Source organism: Polyodon spathula, chromosome 8 (genome assembly GCF_017654505.1).
Source record: "Polyodon spathula isolate WHYD16114869_AA chromosome 8, ASM1765450v1, whole genome shotgun sequence".
Taxonomy (NCBI): Eukaryota; Metazoa; Chordata; class Actinopteri; order Acipenseriformes; family Polyodontidae; genus Polyodon; species Polyodon spathula.
Genome location: NC_054541.1, coordinates 1456764 through 1474306, shown reverse-complemented (window position 1 = coordinate 1474306; position 17543 = coordinate 1456764). Strand labels below are relative to the sequence as shown.

Below are 17543 nucleotides of genomic sequence, written 5' to 3'. Positions count from 1 at the left end.
TAAGACAACTGCAGGCTAAGTAGAGAGCAGGTATTTAAACTAAAAGAACCTGTTTGAGGCAACAGGAGTCCTGAGTACACAACCTTTTGCTCCTGGTCTCTGGAGGTCTCACATCGTAGATTCATATACCCATCGAACGCCTGGTGACAATCTCCTAACATACCAGTACTCAGGGTTCCTGTTTCAATTTGTGTCTAGTGGAAACTCACAGGATACCTTCTTTCTGAATTGAGCAGTTAGTATTTGTAATAAGGTAGGATTAGTGGAGCAAGTGACACCAAGACCTCTTAAGCGATCGGCATGAGAAAATGCTTTTAATAAAAGATCTCCTCGACAGGGCTACTGCTCCGAGCGCTTCTTGGGTGCTAACTCTTAGGTACAACTGAGTCAGTATATTGAAAGTGTATAAACACCGAATCAAATCTACCTGGTCTGTGACAGTGATGTATGTTGATTTATGTTGTAAAGTACTGGCAAAGGAAAATCAAAGAATCTGATTTGAATCTTACAGTTTGGAGCTAAGACTTTATTGTTATACATTAATTAGCTTTAATGCTTATTTATATAAAGACATTTTTCTGTGCATTTAAATAATTAGAGAAATATTGAATACATTTTAAGTGATATAATCCCAAATTTGAACAGATTTAATGCTTACTTACATAAATATACCTAAAACATTTTCCATGCCTTTAAATGTTAAGCATAATTGATTGAATTAGACTTGAGGAGAATTTTTATGTATCAGCAAAAAGTTAATACATATCTTGAAATCATAAAAACATAAAACATACAGTACTGTGCAAAAGTTTTAGGCAGGTGTGAAAAAACTGCTGTAAAGTAAGAATGCTTTCAAAAATAGACATGTTAATAGATTATATTTATCAATTAACAAAATGCAAAGTGAGTGAACAGAAGAAAAATCTACATCAAATCAATATTTGGTGTGACCACCCTTTCCCTTCAAAACAGCATCAATTCTTCTAGGTACACTTGCACACAGTTTTTGAAGGAACTCGGCAGGTAGGTTGGCCCAAACATCTTGGAGAACTAACCACAGTTCTTCTGTGGATTTAGGCAGCCTCAGTTGCTTCTCTCTCTTCATGTAATCCCAGACATACTCGATGATGTTGAGATCAGGACTCTGTGGGGGCCATACCATCACTTCCAGGACTCCTTGTTCTTCTTTACGCTGAAGATAGTTCTTAATGACTTTTGCTGTATGTTTGGGGTCGTTGTCATGCTGCAGAATAAAAATTTGGGGCCAATCAGATGCCTCCCTGATGGTATTGCATGATGGATAAGTATCTGCCTGTACTTCTTAGCATTGAGGAGACCATTAATTCTGACCAAATCATCAACTCCATTTGCAGAAATGTAGGAACCTCCACCATGCTTCACTGTTGCCTGCAGACACTCATTTGTGTACCGCTCTCCAGCCCTTCGGCGAACAAAAACTGCCTTCTGCTACTGCCAAATATTTCAAATTTTGACTCATCACTCCAGAGCACCTGCTGCCATTTTACTGCACCCCAGTTCCTGTGTTTTCGTGCATAGTTGAGTCGCTTAGCCTTGTTTCCACATCAGAGGTATGGCTTTTTGGCTGCAAGTCTTCCATGAAGGCCACTTCTGACCAGACTTCTCCAGGCAGTAGATGGGTGTACTGGGGTCCTTCTGTTTTCTGCCAATTCTGAGCTGATGGCATTGCTGCACATCTTCCGATTGCAAAGGGAAGTAAGCATGATGTGTCTTTCATCTGCTGCAGTAAGTTTCCTTGGCCGACCACTGCGTCTATGGTCCTCAACATTGCCCGTTTCTTTGTGCTTCTTCAAAAGAGCTTGGACAGCACATCTGGAAACCCCTGTCTGCCTTGAAATTTCTGCCTGGGAGAGACCTTGCTGATTCATTATAACTACCTTGTGTTGTTGCTGTGCTCAGTCTTGCCATGGTGTATGACTTTTGACAGTAAACTGTCTTCAGCAACCTCACCTTGTTAGATGAGTTTGGCTGTTCCTCACCCACTTTTATTCCTCCTACACAGCTGTTTCTGTTTCAGTTAATGGTTGTGTTTCAACCTACATATTGAATTGATGATCATTAGCACCTGTTTGGTATAATTGTTTAATCATACACCTGACTATATGCCTACAAAATCCCTGACTTTGTGCACGTGTACCTAGAATAATTGATGCTTTTTTGAAGGCAAAGGATGGTCACACCAAATATGGATTTGATTTAGATTTTTCTTCTGTTCACTCACTTTGCATTTAGTTAATTGATAAATATAATCTATTAACATGTCTATTTTTGAAAGCATTCTTACTTTACAGCATTTTTTCAAACCTGCCTAAAACTTTTGCACAGTACTGTATATGTACACTTTTTGTTGTTGCTAAAACCAACTTTTTATAACACTGAATCAAGAGTGAATAATTCTGGAGGCAGTTGTATAGTTGTATAAAAAATAATGCTAAAATCGATTTGTAGAAATGGTTATAGAGCCCAGTGTATCCCTTCAGCTGCCTGACACAGCTATCAGACAGATAAAAGCAGACTTGATACACTTTCATCTGACGGGTTGCCATTGTGCTCCATTGAAAACAGCCAGGGAAGAGAATCAGCTCTCCCTTCGGGCTGCATTTTCAGGAAGTGTTTAGGAAGCAGGACCGTCAAGACAAATTCTCTTTATAAATACAACAAAATAAAACATATGATATATAAAAGCAAGCCAGTTATGATTTTTATAGGCCTCATAGATACAGAAACTAGTATTTTTGGTAAGTGTAAAAATCCATGTCATACCCACATTAAAATCTATAAGAAAATCTAAATTGTTTTTATTGCAAAACTAATTTGCTCATGTATATATTTTCAGGATATTTTTCCCATAATGCTCCCGGATAAACAAGGTTCAGCTGTGGGCAATATAAAAATCATATATGTACTGAATAAGAAACATACACTACGATTGTTCCATGGGTTGTTTTTTTTGTTATTTAAAATTTAAGAAAAATCAAAACTGTTTTTAATTGCAAAACTCATTTTCTCAAGAATAAACATGAGGGAACGAGATTAAAAAACCACCCGAAGCCTTACAGGCCTAAGATCAAAGAAACACATTCTAAAATCTGCAAGAAAAAAAAAAAAAGATTTTCTCACGTCCAAAAGATTGCAGTTTGACACGTTCTTGATCCAACATGCTTGTAAATGATTACATCTTATTTTTGCATTGTTACTGTTAGTTTCAAGATTGCTTCCTTGGAAGAGGTGTGGGATACTTTTTCATGTGTATCACCTACTTCTTCAAACAAGCTTGTAGGTCGCTTACATTTTGCCTGAGCACTTTTGCATTTTTACTGTTATTTTTCTAAGGTCACTTACGCTCTACATGTGAAACATAGTCCTCATTACTGTCTTCACTCGCCACAGACAATTCTCTGTGTGGGAGTTCAAACTCTAAGGAACTCATGCTAACATTTCCACAATATGAGCTACAAACATTTTAATGTAAACGGAAGTTTGCTCTTAGATATATATATATATATATATATATATATATATATATATATATATATATATATATATATATATTTCTACCTGTTCATTTTTAAATCATATTGTAGTGACCCGGACAACTGGGGGCTCAGAAGAGCCACTGCGGTGCGTGTGATATGTTGTGTCTGGTTTGTTATTGTTAAGCTGGTATTCCTGTGTGTTTGTGTGAAGCCAGCAAAAAGCAAATCCAAGCTAAGAAATATATGGCTGGTTTCACAGACCCCGATTAGCACTAATCATGGACTATTCAGTGTTCATTTAAGTAAAGTAATCCAAGAATGGCACTAATCTAGGTCTTTGAAACCAGCCATGTGTCTATTAATTGAAAACTCCTCTGCTGAATGTCATATTTTAGATGTATTTGTTCTTGAACAGAGCATTCCCACACTACCTGAAGGACTTTGTGATATGATGCTGCTTAACTATTGCAGGAGTCAAGAAAATTCCATGAAACAACTCAGGTCTTCTTAAATATTTTTTTTTTCTAAGTAAAATCTGGAAATCACTTAAAGTTATGAATACAAAGTATAAATTACATTTCATATCATCCAACTTGGAAAACGTTATTGATAATTGACCTTGACTTTTAGTGGCCTCACTTTTTCTAACTCCGGTCGCGATTAATTATCACATGATAGAGCCATCATTGGCGGGCACTATCTCTCTCCTGACTTTTGTTCCAACAGTACCCTAAATTATGGCTCTGGACTCGTACTGATAAACCCTTGAGCAAGTGGATTTCACTCGGATTGCTACACTTACATACCCAGCTGTAGAATAGGGTAAAAAATGTAAGTCGTTTTGGATAAAAGCGTCTGCCAAGTAAGGTTTATTTTTCTAATAAATCCTTGTTGGAAAGCCTCGTCTCTTCTTATACTTTCTAACCGTATCAGTTTTTGACATCTTCCCATACTGTGCAAAAAAATTGTCTGAAAATGATGTATGCTGCTAATACTGGGTTAGTAAGATAATGTGCATATGTAATACATATTGACAGGATTAGTATATTTAAATACCCTGGATCAAAGTGTGTGCTTCTCATCCAGGGGTGTCCCATACTGTTCCTGCAGGGCTGCTATCCAGAAGGGTTCCTGTGGCTCTTTAAATCACCAATACCTTCCGAACTGGGAGTAGTCGTTAAATGGTCCAATTAACAGAGTATTTAGTTTAATTAGGTACTTAACCTCAAAGGTAGAAAGAAAACCTGCATGTGTCAGTTTGTCACAAATGTGTACTCCAGAGGTAACATTGTGACAGCCAAGAGAAACGGAATGGCATCAGGTCCCTTTCAGTAGCACTGCATCAGCCAAAATTAATCAGTTGCAACAAAGTTGCATACCTAAAGCTACAAACAAAGTGGGGTGTAAATGTTTTCAATGTGCAGGTAAATCATACGTTCATTTGTTCTTGAAAATGGTGTGCCGAGTAGTGAATGCTTAATTGTGTTTCACATACTGAGGGATGGGAGTTTCAATTAACTGCAAATTACCTTTATTTGTGTTCAATTAATGTGCTACACCTGCTTCACAGCTATTTGAAATGAGCGATGCTTGTCTGGATTGAAAGTCCTGTTGACACTTGCCCACTTTCTCTGTTTGTGTGGCTATTTAAATTAACATTGCGCTTCCCCTGCGCTGCTGGAAACATGTCCGTGTTCAATTCTAAAGTGTTTCTACAGTCTGGACATTCTACAATCTTCAGAGATTCCAAGTTGTGTTGTAGAAAGTGTGCTACTAGAGGTGTTTGTGATTGTTTTTTGTGTTTGATATTATAGATGTGTTGTGTTTGTCTTACTCGTATAGTGTTGCCTGTTTCTCCAGTGTAACTCTGTGCACCAAGTTAAGAGAGTTTGCATCAGAACTTATTCGTCGGAGCATGAAAATCTCTGGATGGAGAGAGCTGTATTGAGGAGCACCTGTTGCTGAGATTGGAACCCTGAAAAGTGAGATAGCGGGTGTGTATAATTTCACGTGATATAACAAAGAATTGTGTTATTGTTGATGAAGTACCATACTGTGCTTTGTATTAAGCATAGAATGTGCTGAATTGAACTTATCTGTCAAGATGTGATGTAGCGTGTGGAGGCGGCAGGGCCTGGATGATAATGTGTATCTGTTTCTTACAGAGGCCGCCACCACCCTCTTGCTCTGAATAAGATTATTCACACATCTTGTATTTCTATCTTTCCCCACACTATTCAATTGTACCCTTTCCCCTGTATTATCTCTCTTCAACCCTTCTTTCTTCCTATTTTTGGTGAAAAAACCGCGACCCTGAAAAGAACCCCAGATCCCTGTATGATGTGTGTTAAAGACAAATGAAAACTCGACAGCCCTGAAAGGGGGGGGGTTACATATATATGTATATATGTGTGTGTGTGGGCTGTGCTATTGACCAGGAAATACAGAATCTGTCCAGCTGGTCAGACACAGTTGACCCGTCACATATCCGTGGCCACGAAGGGCCGGGGCGTCCTTTGAATTATTGTTTGGATTGTTTTGTCTGTGTTAAACACAATGAATCAGTTAAAAAGAACACCTGTTGTTTTACAAAATAAAACTGCTATTAAATCCCCTCGGGGTGTATAAAGCTGTAAATCCAATGCCAGGTTTACGTCTTGAATCCAGTCCTAGTAGTAATGCTGATGATGCTGTTGTATTATCTGATACCCTAGCGCTAGCTGCTGCTGCTGATAGCAGTTTTCTCCTCCGAGCAGACACGGCTGTTGCAGGTGTGAGTGTTAAGGTACCGGAGCAATCAGCTGTTGATGTGGATGCTGTTGCTGTAAATATACCCTCTCAAACTGTACAGTTGCCTGAAACTTGGATAAGCAATAATGATGTACAAGTCTTGTTAAATCCTATCAATGTTTGTAAAAAAAGAGCTGCAGGAGGATTTTGCTAAAAGATTACGCAACACTGACAGTAGAATGGAAAGAATTACTACTGAGTTGGTTTTGACTAAACATTCTTTTGAAGTTGAGCAGGCAAAACTGTTTCAGTCTATTCAGAAACTTGTGAAAACACAAGAGGGGAGAAGAGAAGAAACATGAACTTGTTTCCAAATGGAAATTGATGCTGGAACAAAAAAACAACTGCAGTTTTTTAAAGCTGAAATTCACCAGCAGACTGTATGTGTGTGTGTGTGTGTGGGGGGGGGGGGGGTTGTTTGTTTGTGTGTGTGTGTGCGAGCTGTGTGTATGTGTGCGTGTGTGGGGGGGCTCTACTATTGACCAGCAGATACAGAATCTGTCCTGGTAGTCAGACACAGTTGACCCGTCACAAGTGGTATTTGTGGTAGGTTGGCGGAGATGAATCTGTTTAGTTCTTCCAAGTTCTGTTGGGCCTGCATGTCGAGTGCTCGTGAGAAGTTCACTAGTGGCACTTTGATTTCTGCAGTTGGGAAGGTTGTTTTTGCTGACCTGTACATCTTTTGCAGGTTTTTGATAACTGTCTCTTTGACTTTCTGTTTTTTGGCCAAAGGGGGGCATGATCTAAAGATGTTTGAGGACCCCTGCTTTAGAGATTATAAAATTAGCATAACTTGTGTAAAATACAACAAACATATATGAACAGTTTGACATTTACACATTTTATACTTATAACATGTTTCTTGTATGCCATACACTATATGATAAGTATTGTTGTTAATATATTAAACTCACTAGTTTCATATATACTGAAGTGACAATAATTGTAGTATGATGCATATAAACTGATATATAAAACTTGTCGCAAATAACGCTGAATCAGCTAGGCTGGTCAGTAAAACATTGAATCCTTTTGTATGGAGAATCTCAGTAGCTAAGGCTCATGGTTCATCAACTGATTCAGATTCAGTTGTATTGAGTTTGCCCACTAATGAAGATAAACAAAATACAAGTTATGGGGCCTGCTAATATGAAAAACAGTGAGTTTTGGCCCCCTACTGTATTCTGGATGAATGGCATCCCTTCTAAAGTGTCTCCATGTGAGCAGAAAGAAGTGTATAGTAACAATGTGTACAGATCCAGAACTATTGTACATGCTGCAGAAGTAACCCTGACACATAAATTAAAACATAATCTTCTTGTTAATTGTGCATGTAATATGTGCCAAAGCAAGTCATCAGTGACTGGGCTCAGACTTTGTCCGGCATGCAGTCATTTGGCTAAGCACTGTAGAATCTTGTTTGAATGTAATGATTCTGTAGGTGTTTCTTTCTCTCACTTAAATGTAAACCCAAAAAGATATTAAGAGGATTGAATGCATGAGTTGTGAAAGGGTCACTTAGTACAATGGGCGCATCTGGGAAAATTAGAATGTGAGGAAGGTGTCCCTACTAAGCGTGTACAAGTGTCTTGTAGGTACGAAGTCAAGGCCATGGCGACTCACACCTGTGATGCGAGACGATGGATTCGAGAGCCTATTGTCGTGTTCACTGAACCTACCCGAGCGGAACCTGAGACCGGAGTGGAGTCTTGCTGGGAGCGAGCTGAAACCCTTGACTTTGTGCCTATTTAAAATTAAATGTATTAATGCAATAATATGTGTTATGTAAGTGTGTAATCAGAAGCAACGCTTAATGCTGTTTTAGTCAGTAATTGTGTAACTTATGTATTTTCTTTATATAAAATCATGCAGTAGAAGCTGGTATAGTTTGATACAAGTGGCCAGTTTTTAGGCAGTTTCTTATCAAGATGGGCTTGATTCTCAGAATTGAATGCTAAGTTTCTGCAGCACCCTTTTTAGCCTAAGAAAAAGTTGTTAAATGTTGAAATAAGGTTTGATATGCTTGCTTTTTACTATAAACTATTTGTGCGTGTAAGAACATGTGCTTAACACTGCCTGTTATAATAATATACATGAAATTGTTTCTCATTAAGGTAGGTTTGCATTTAAAATAGTTAGTAATCGTGTTCTATAGGGAGTAAACTGTCTAGTTTGACTCTGAGTTGAAAGATGATGCAACATAAAGAGATGTTGTTTGAAATATAAAATAAGAAGCTTAAAAAGTAATTTTAAGAAAAAGAATAGAAGACGGGTTTTAAGAAAGTAAAAACTTTATAACTTGCTGTGAGCCTGTCTTGAAGTCGTGCCAGAAAGTGGAGGGATAGTTGGCATGAAGAGCGGAGTTCTCTTATCTAACAGCGTCAAGGTTAGAGTGTCTTCTCGCCATAGAAAAATAATTATAATAAATAAATAATAAACTTACACTTAAATAAAAAACAAATAGATTATCCATGGAGAGAAACTCTATATTGGGAAAAACATAAGATGGAAGTTCCCTATAATATCTGTTAAGCACACACCTGTAAAGAGAGAAGGAAAACTAATTTGAAGAATAGAATGGCATGAAGGAATATATTATTAGACATTAATACATATAATCAATATAATCATAACTAATAGTGTTGTATATATTTCAGACAACACTCATATATTCAAAATAATATTATTTTCTTTGTTTCACCTAGCTTTTTAGATAGAGGAGGGGTCGAGAAATGAGCGGGTGAGATCATGATCGGATGTGTAGACCAGGTGTCATATCTTGAAAAATTGCTGACACAAGGCTCTAAATGTTTAGGCTGTTGTGTGCCAAAGAGACAAGAATTAGACTTGATAAAGATTCTCCATGTATTCCTATGGAGACGAATCCTATAAAAACTCACACTTTTCGCAAAGGGGCACCACATTCAAGACCTTTGCTTGACAGGGTGAAGTGGTCGATCACTTGCAGATCTCCACCAGACTGATTCCTTTGTTCACGCTACTTTTCCTTATAATAGGAGGTAAGCATATTACTAACATTGTTATATCTTACATGTATTGGTTGCATTGCTATAAGTTTTTGAAACTATGTTTTGGTTTTAAGAGAGTGTTATATTGAATGAAACTGAAATATAGAAGTGGGTGCTTGTAGACTGCATGTGTTGGAATTTGGAGGTCTGATCAACCTACCCTTTTCCAAATATTAAAAGCATTTTAATAAACCGAAGGAGCATTGCTCTGATTCGTAAAACTTAAAATGAATGAGTCTTGAGTGTCTTTCTTTCCGATTAAATAAAGGTTATATGGACTTACTTACAGCTCGTCCAGTGCTCGAACATAAACCACTAGGAGTTTATAACATCTCTGTCCTCCTAACGTCTCCCCTGAGTTAAGAGTGTGTGCAGAGTAAACAGAAAATAAATAAGACCAAATAAAGAGTACGTGAAAATCTGCGAAACGCAGTAGACGTGACAATCTACTACATTCAACTTGGATATGAAAAGGTTTTTTTTTTCTCTTCTGTATACTCACTGCCAAAATAAATAGAAACAGCTGTTTTAGCCACTCCTGTTGTGTTGAAAATGATGTCACAAAGCCCTTTATAAAACAGCCCATTCAACAGTGATCTTAAACTATTCTCTGCAACATTAACAGGTCTTCTCTGCTGCTTCTGATGAAAATAGCACTGAGTTATTTTGTTTAATTTTAATTGAATATATTTTAAGAAAAACAAACAATAAAATGACAATCTATACTTACACAGTTTCAGTAACTACAGGTAACAGGCTTTATGCTGACACCAAAAATTACATCTATATCACCTTGATTGGCACCAGCGGTGAAAGTGGGAAAGAAAAGCTAGACAACTTTTTCGCTCTTGGATCTGTGAGTAGCCTTTGTTATTTAAATAATGTGTGCCATGTCTGGGGATGTTTCTTAAATTACCGTATTGACTATCAGTAGTTACTTAATAACTAACTATAAATAGTGATAACACAACCAGTTCTAATCCAGTGTGTGTTTTTGTTTGCAGATTAGGAATTACCCCATACATTGCAAAGTAAAATTGGGCAATATTGTGCTGATCAGACTGGAAAAGGGCAAATGTTTATTTGAAGATAACTGGTTCTGTTCGGAGGTGACTGTGGAGGAGGACTGTAGTGGAAAGAAATACTGCTTCCCTTGTTATACATGGTTGGCAAGAGATATGTGCCTTGAACTGAGAGAAGGAGAAGGTAAGTCTTATTATTGTTACAACATTGTTGGACACCTCCAATATTCACGAATCTTCTTGAGGTGATCCATGTATCAATTACAGCGTCTGCTAGCAGGAGAAAACAAATGCACTACTAGAAACTAATGCAGTGGAAGTGAACAAGCTGAATTCAGCAATGAATAGACTGAAGCCAGAAGGAAATGCAGGTTCAAATAGAATCAGGTGAGATCAATGCACAATGTCGTTTGTTAACTCAGTCAAGATATATGAGGGTAAATAGAAGCAACGTCCTTGAGTAATTAAGAGTTTGATTAAGAAAGCGAGTCGGCTCAAAATGTGTTTAAGGGACATCACGAGATCAAATATAAAAACTGAAAAAGCGGAACACTATTTATATGTAAGCAATAAGCCATGACAGGGTGTTGGTTACGCTATAATAACCACATGCCCAGGGCATAGCTCAGTGAAGTTGTCCCCCTTACAGTTAACAAACTGACATGCATTGATCTCACCTGATTCTATTGGAACCTGCATTTCGGTCTGGCTCAGCTTATTAACTTCCATTGCATTAGTTTCTTATAGTGAGTTTTCTCCCTGTAATTTAAACAATGTCATTTAGTTTTGAGACTTAACTGTTGATTAAGGTTTAAAGGGAGGTAGAGAGATGGAAAATAAACACAGAAAATTTCAAGCCCTGAGTATAATCCAATCAGTTTGCCACGATCAATCTATGCACTGTTTTGAAGTTTTGTTTCTGTCGGTTACATTGGCTGCAATTGAGGAATAAATGTTAAAACAGCTTGCACGAATTGTTGAGATCAAGAATTGAATTGTTGAGATCAAGAATTGAATTGTTGAGATCAAGAATTGAATTGTTGAGATCAAGAATTAAGGATTAAATGTTAAAACGGCTTGCCATAGTCACACATGTTCAGTATAGTACAGCAAACAAAAAAAAAAGGTATGCAAGCTTTAAGAAAAGTAAGTTTGTCAGTGCTGTAGACCATATCTGGCAGTATCTGACAAATTAGCACAATCTGTTTGAAATATAATCCGCACGCAATCTGTGGGTCAAGCTATTTTGAAAAAAAAAATAGTGCCACAATCGTACATGAGGTAGAAGTTGATGAAACAACAGAAGAGGAAGGGAAGAAAAGCTTGAAAAAGCATTAATAATGTTTAAATAGATACATTTTCATATTGCTGATTTTGTGTTTTGTTTTCTGAGAATGTGCAGTTGTGTAAGATGTGATTAGCATTATACACGTGTTTGCCTTTGCCCTAATCAGGACCTGTCCTTTTACCTTAATAAGAAGGCACTAGAACTACAGACTTCTCAGATTTTTGGCTGCAATTGAGCTGCATATTTTAAAGATTTTGCCATGACTTAAGAAGGTCCTTAATTATTTTCCCCTTGAATTTCAGCAAAGAAAGTCAATGAAGATACGCTTGATATCCTGAAGGACAACAGACAGAATGAGCTGGACCTTCAAAGGGGCCAATTGCGGTAGGTGGTGAATGAACTGGAAATCAAATCGGGCTGTGCAAAGCACAGGGTACAAATAAATAATCAGAGCGATTCTGGACATTTTTCTGAGTATGGGCAATATACACAAGGAGGAGAGACCACCATGTGAAAAAAATAATAGATTTTAAAATATATTTTTAATGGTTCAATATATATATATATATATATATATATATATATATATATATATATATATATATATATATGTAATAAAAATATATTACTATATATTTATTCTTTGGAAATATATTTGTAATATACCAAGAATGTCTAATTTCATGTATTTCACAAAATACATTATTTTATTTTTTTAAATTTATTTAAAATAGACATTAAAATGTATTTTAAATTGTCACGTATTTAGAATTGCGGGATCACGCGTTGACTGCCGAGTATAGATCCTTACTGTTCAACACTATGAGCAATCAATAAACTATTTTAAAAACTAGCTTGATAGTTTTAAAAGGTTTGTTCCAACCCTTAGATAGGCATTCACTGGTATATGTAACACATATGTTTTATGTTTTTATGATTTCAAGATATGTATTAACTTTTTGCTGACACATAAAAATTCTCCTCAAGTCTAATTCAATCAAGTATGCTTAACATTTAAAGGCACAGAAAATGTTTTAGGTATATTACTTTACGTAAATAAGCATTAAATCTAGGCAAATTTGGGATTATATCACTTAAAATGTATTCAATATTTTCCTAATTATTTAAATGTTTTTATGTAAATAAGCATTAAAGCTAATTAATGTATAACAATAAAGTCTTGGCTCCAAATTGTAAGATTCAAATCAGATTCTTTGATTTTCCTTTGCCAGTACTTTACAACATAAATCAATATACATCAGTGTCACAGACCAGGTAGATCTATATATATATATATATAATATATTATCTATAAGATATATATATATATATATATATATATATATATATATATATATATATATAATACACATGGGAATATCTCGAATGGACAGCCTAATTATTACATATTGCATTTTATAATCAGATGTTAAAGTAGAAATTTATATTCATGTACAGAATACCAAGGATCAGAATTTTAAATATTAAAGAAAAGCAAACATGAGACCAGCGTCATATTGTCTGTCTTCATGAAATGGGTGTGCTCATTATTTAGCTAACACACAGTCTTGTTATGCATTTACACTGAACTGTGTTCTTTACTGTCCGGATCTGTGTTGTTATTTTTTTTTTTAACTTCGGGTTTCTTGTTCATGTGACGCAGTTGGATGACCTATGGAGGCGGCCTCCCGAAATGTGTGGATATCACGGACGCATCCAAATTGCCGCCGGAGCTGACATTTCTATTCACCAAAAACACTGAATTCCTGTTTACAGGAGCCCAAGCGTAAGACATTTATTATTTACTTGTTTGTTTATTAAAAATGGAATCGGATCCAGAAGGAGGAGATGAAGGGAGTGCTGTAGTGACCGTGTAATTAGTAGTCGAAGATTGCGATGGGAATGGAAGGAGCCTATTCTATTAGAAGCAAAAGGAATTCCATTCAGCTCTGGATAATTCAATAAATGTCCTATCAGTACTTTTTCTTTTGTTAAAAAATATCCACGGTATATAGATTCACGTTGCTTAAACCCTAACCAAGGAAACTGCTTGTCTCACAAAAATACAATTTAAAGTGAGAGCAATCCACACGCCACGCAATGGTTTCAAATGCCATGTCTTATTGGAACAGTGGTTTTGATCTGGCATGCCGTACTGAGATTCATTTTACTGCGTTCATGTTGTGTGTGCTGCGAGGGGTGTATGTATTTAACTAAGCTCCCTATGAATTATTATATTCATGCACTGTACAGCACTGATCAGCTTGCCGCACAGTCAGGTGTACTCGGTTTGCTTTCTTTGTATTTCCGAGGACGGAGGTTTGAAGGAACAGTAGCCTGTTTTACAACTGTAATTCATTTTTTTGGTTGTATTTATTTTAAATCCTCACTATACTATTTCAAGTATTTAACTGTTTAGTATTAAAACTAAAAGCGTATATATTTTTTAAAGTGGTTAAAGCATGTATACGGTCTTTATTAGTGACGTGCAGTGCAAAGAGAGACGGCGAAAAAAAAGAGGCGGAGGCGGAGTACCTGCGTATTACAAAAATAAGATCAAATATACAGCGTCTCAAAATGCAAAAGCTTTCCCATCACATCAGACACTGCTCCATAGAGGCTCTCCATGAGCAGGAGAGTGTGTTTGGATATGAAGAAATAATAATACATATATAATATATCTGTTTTTTAAACGTTTCGCGCAGTAATATCTGGATGTTGTTCGTTGCTGGCGCTTTTTCTCATTGGTTATTATGGAATTATTCAATTGGCCTGTCAGCCAATCAGTATGCAGATAGCTCCCACCCCATTTTATAAATCATAATAATAGTATCCTGACAATACATATAATAATTATTTTCTACTGTCAATTATTCATGTTTTGTGTGTTTACAATTTCAGGGTGGTGGTTGTTAATTTATTGTTACTTTTTTGTTTAATACGTGATAGTTTTCGATAAGTTTGAGAAAGTTGTCTATAAAATTCTGTCATGTGAATTTTGGAAGGAAACCTGTAGATCTGGTCGGGCGATATCAAAGCACTCCTCCTCTTCCACCGCACAATAGCGCCTTTTCGAAGACGGAAAATGCTTGTTTTGTTGTCATGTCTAGATGACACTTACCGGTATGAAGGTTGCAACGCTGAATAGCTGCCAACTGCCGTCGGGAGCGTAGAAGAAGTGAGTCGACTATGATGAGGCACAAGCACAGCACATTTATTAGCTGGTAGGATTTAGATAATTCACAGCCAGGTCCCACGGCTCCCCTCCCCAACGTACATATCAGAGGAGCAGTCACTTTAACAACCAAACCGGGCCACGGTATCGGATTCTCCTAAAGACACGTCTGTGACTGCTAACCTCCATGATGCTGCTGAACACACTCCAGCCTGGAAACAGCATAGTGTCAAAAGAGTGACGTCATCAGGTTGTGTGACGCGCTTAAAGGCTCAGAGACCAATAACAGGATCATTACAAGGTACAGTAAGCTACCGTTCATTATGTGAAATATTAATCATTTCAAATATAGTAAAATGAAATAGTAGGGGAATGTTTTTATGTTGAACTGACTTCATGATTTCAGTTTCTTAGGTTTTGTGTGTCACGTGATCACATCATTTTTGCACACATTACGGACAGGATTTAAATAAAAATTCACAATCTTAATTTTCCTTGATAATGAATGTAAATTAGTTAAATGATTTTAGTGATTTCCTTCTAAGTGTCGTCCTCTATCCCATTTATTTCACCAGTGCGGCATCGCTGAAGATGTTGGAATGCTGTGATTGTTCTGATACCTGGAAATCCATGGAACATATTGAGAAATACTTCAATGTATTTAAGACAGATATGTCAGGTAATCCCTGTTTATTTCCATTTCATTGAAAATAGTCATTAGGTATAAAGAAACGGCACTAATTTTGTATTTGCATTTGTGTTGCTGTTGTACCTGAGGCAACACAATGAGATCATCCTCTTAAGCAACAGTAACGGTTAACAGTAAGATCACTGACAACACAATGAGAGTGGCTCAGGATGGACATCCACTTAAGCAACAGTAACGGTTGACAGTAAGATAAATGAGAACAAGGTTATGTAATGTCACACAACAACAACGCCCCTTGTTTAAGATAGTAGCAGCAGTTTGCAGAGGAAGATGTTGCAGATCAGAGAAAAAGTAATCTCTTTAATTTAGGTAAAATAATTTACGTGTTTAAAAAGAAACTAACCAACTCATACCCTTCATGGTTTATTATGAAGACGTGACATTTTTAACCAAACTTTATTCAATAAAGCCGTCTGTGGCAAAGTGGCTGGTAAAGGGAACAGGTGTAGCGGTGATGCAGTGCAGGAGTGATAGGCAGACGACGATATTTCGTTTCCAGGTCTGGTGACCGTCAAATAATAAATCCCTGGCAATACACAACAATGTGTAAAGCACAGGGATAACAAAAACAGGGCACAGTCCCGAACAAAAACACAAGACGCGGTCACCAGTCCTGGGTGAGTGCAGACGTGCAGGTGCTCGGTGCAGACACAGGTTTGTGTGGAGTGTAATGGTGCTTCGGATCGTGCTGACCCTGTCGACAGCTCCGGAGGTGTGCTTAACTGTCTAGTGGTGAATTCAATAAACAGACAGTTACACGGACAGACACAAAAACACAAAACACAAACTCAATTCACTCTGAGAGCTCCTCTCTCAGTCCTTCTCTCTCCAAACGTTAACCCAAATGAAGGAAAAGATCCACGTTACCCTGGCCCCTATATGTACTCCCGCATGACATCTAGGTAAACGGTTGCAGTTGCCTTATTACTTGCAGCTGCCCCTCGTTTACCTTTCAGGTCAATACGGTCTTACAACAGAGTCTCTCTTCTTTCTAGGCTGACCGACTTCCCGGTCCAGGAAACGAACTGTCAGGCCAGCCCTTCCAGATACTTCTCCTCCCGGTCGGGACGGAGATTTATCACCAGAACTCACTGTATTTCTGTCACACCGTCATACAAAATACATTTAAAAAAAACAAGACCCTTAATCACATCACAGAGATTCAACTAACACTAACACTGGGGGTGTTGGAGCCCGGGCCATTCAAACTTCACTCTGTCGTCACTTTGAAGCTTGGTAGTTTACTCTTTTTGTTAATGAATATGATTGTAGATGTGTGTATTTTCATACTATGCACTATGAGTATTATTTACTGTTTTATGGTTAGCTAGTAAAATCTCGGAATAAAGATGAGTCTAAATTGTGCATTGTTGTCAATCCAGCGTGTGTGCATGATCACTGGAAGGAAGACGACTTTTTTGGGTACCAGTATCTAAACGGCACCAACCCTGTACTGATCAAACAGTGCAAACAGATCCCTGCAAACTTCCCGGTCACCAATCACATGGTCAGTGGATTCCTGGAGTCCAACTCCCTGCAGGAGGAAATGGAGGTCAGCACTGCACTCCCTAACCCGCCCCTCTAGTTTGAGGTATTTTAGTGCCTGTGTGGCAGCCTGCATTGTGTTCATTAATAGATAAATCCCTTTAAAGTATTTCTTGCCTCCTTAGCTTATTGTTAAGTTTTGGGCAGGGGAGACAAAGTAAACTTTTAAGGCTGGTTTCACAGACCCAGATTTGCAGTAATCTTGGATTACTATACCTCAGTTAACATTGAGTAGGAAGATTAATGCTAACTGGAGATGGGTTAAGTCTTGCAAGGCACAAGTAAAAGATAAAAAAGATATTACAGCACCATACACATCACTGTGATTCAATTATAGTATCTGTTAAATAATACAATATTTTATTGTTTTAATCATTTTATAGATTTCATCTCACTCTTTCTGTCTATAAAATAACACATTTTCATTCCAGAATTCACATTCACAAGAAGCCATTGAAATTGAATCATAT

At 37.2% G+C, this 17543-nt stretch overlaps 2 protein-coding genes across 4 annotated transcripts in view; one reads left to right on the top strand and one right to left on the bottom strand.

Moving 5' to 3' along the window:
• LOC121319185 (hydroperoxide isomerase ALOXE3-like) overlaps nucleotides 1-15035 on the bottom strand; it is a 29893-nt gene extending 14858 nt beyond the window's left edge. Inside the window, exon 1 of the mRNA XM_041256371.1 lies at nucleotides 14766-15035. The gene's annotated coding sequence lies outside the window, so the exon portion shown is untranslated. The remainder of the gene's footprint in view (nucleotides 1-14765) is intronic.
• Nucleotides 1-17543, top strand: part of LOC121319184 (hydroperoxide isomerase ALOXE3-like) — a 30419-nt gene that overhangs the window by 4218 nt on the left and 8658 nt on the right. Inside the window, exons 1-6 of one of the 3 annotated variants that reach the window (XM_041256367.1) lie at nucleotides 9923-10190; nucleotides 10339-10540; nucleotides 11947-12028; nucleotides 13308-13430; nucleotides 15395-15498; nucleotides 16911-17080. In XM_041256367.1, coding sequence (XP_041112301.1) covers nucleotides 10047-10190; nucleotides 10339-10540; nucleotides 11947-12028; nucleotides 13308-13430; nucleotides 15395-15498; nucleotides 16911-17080 — 825 coding nt within the window. In that variant the 5' untranslated portion in view covers nucleotides 9923-10046. Of the gene's footprint in view, nucleotides 1-9922; nucleotides 10191-10338; nucleotides 10541-11946; nucleotides 12029-13307; nucleotides 13431-15030; nucleotides 15121-15394; nucleotides 15499-16910; nucleotides 17081-17543 lie in introns of those variants that run through there. The other 2 variants (XM_041256368.1, XM_041256369.1) reach the window with 2 other exon arrangements.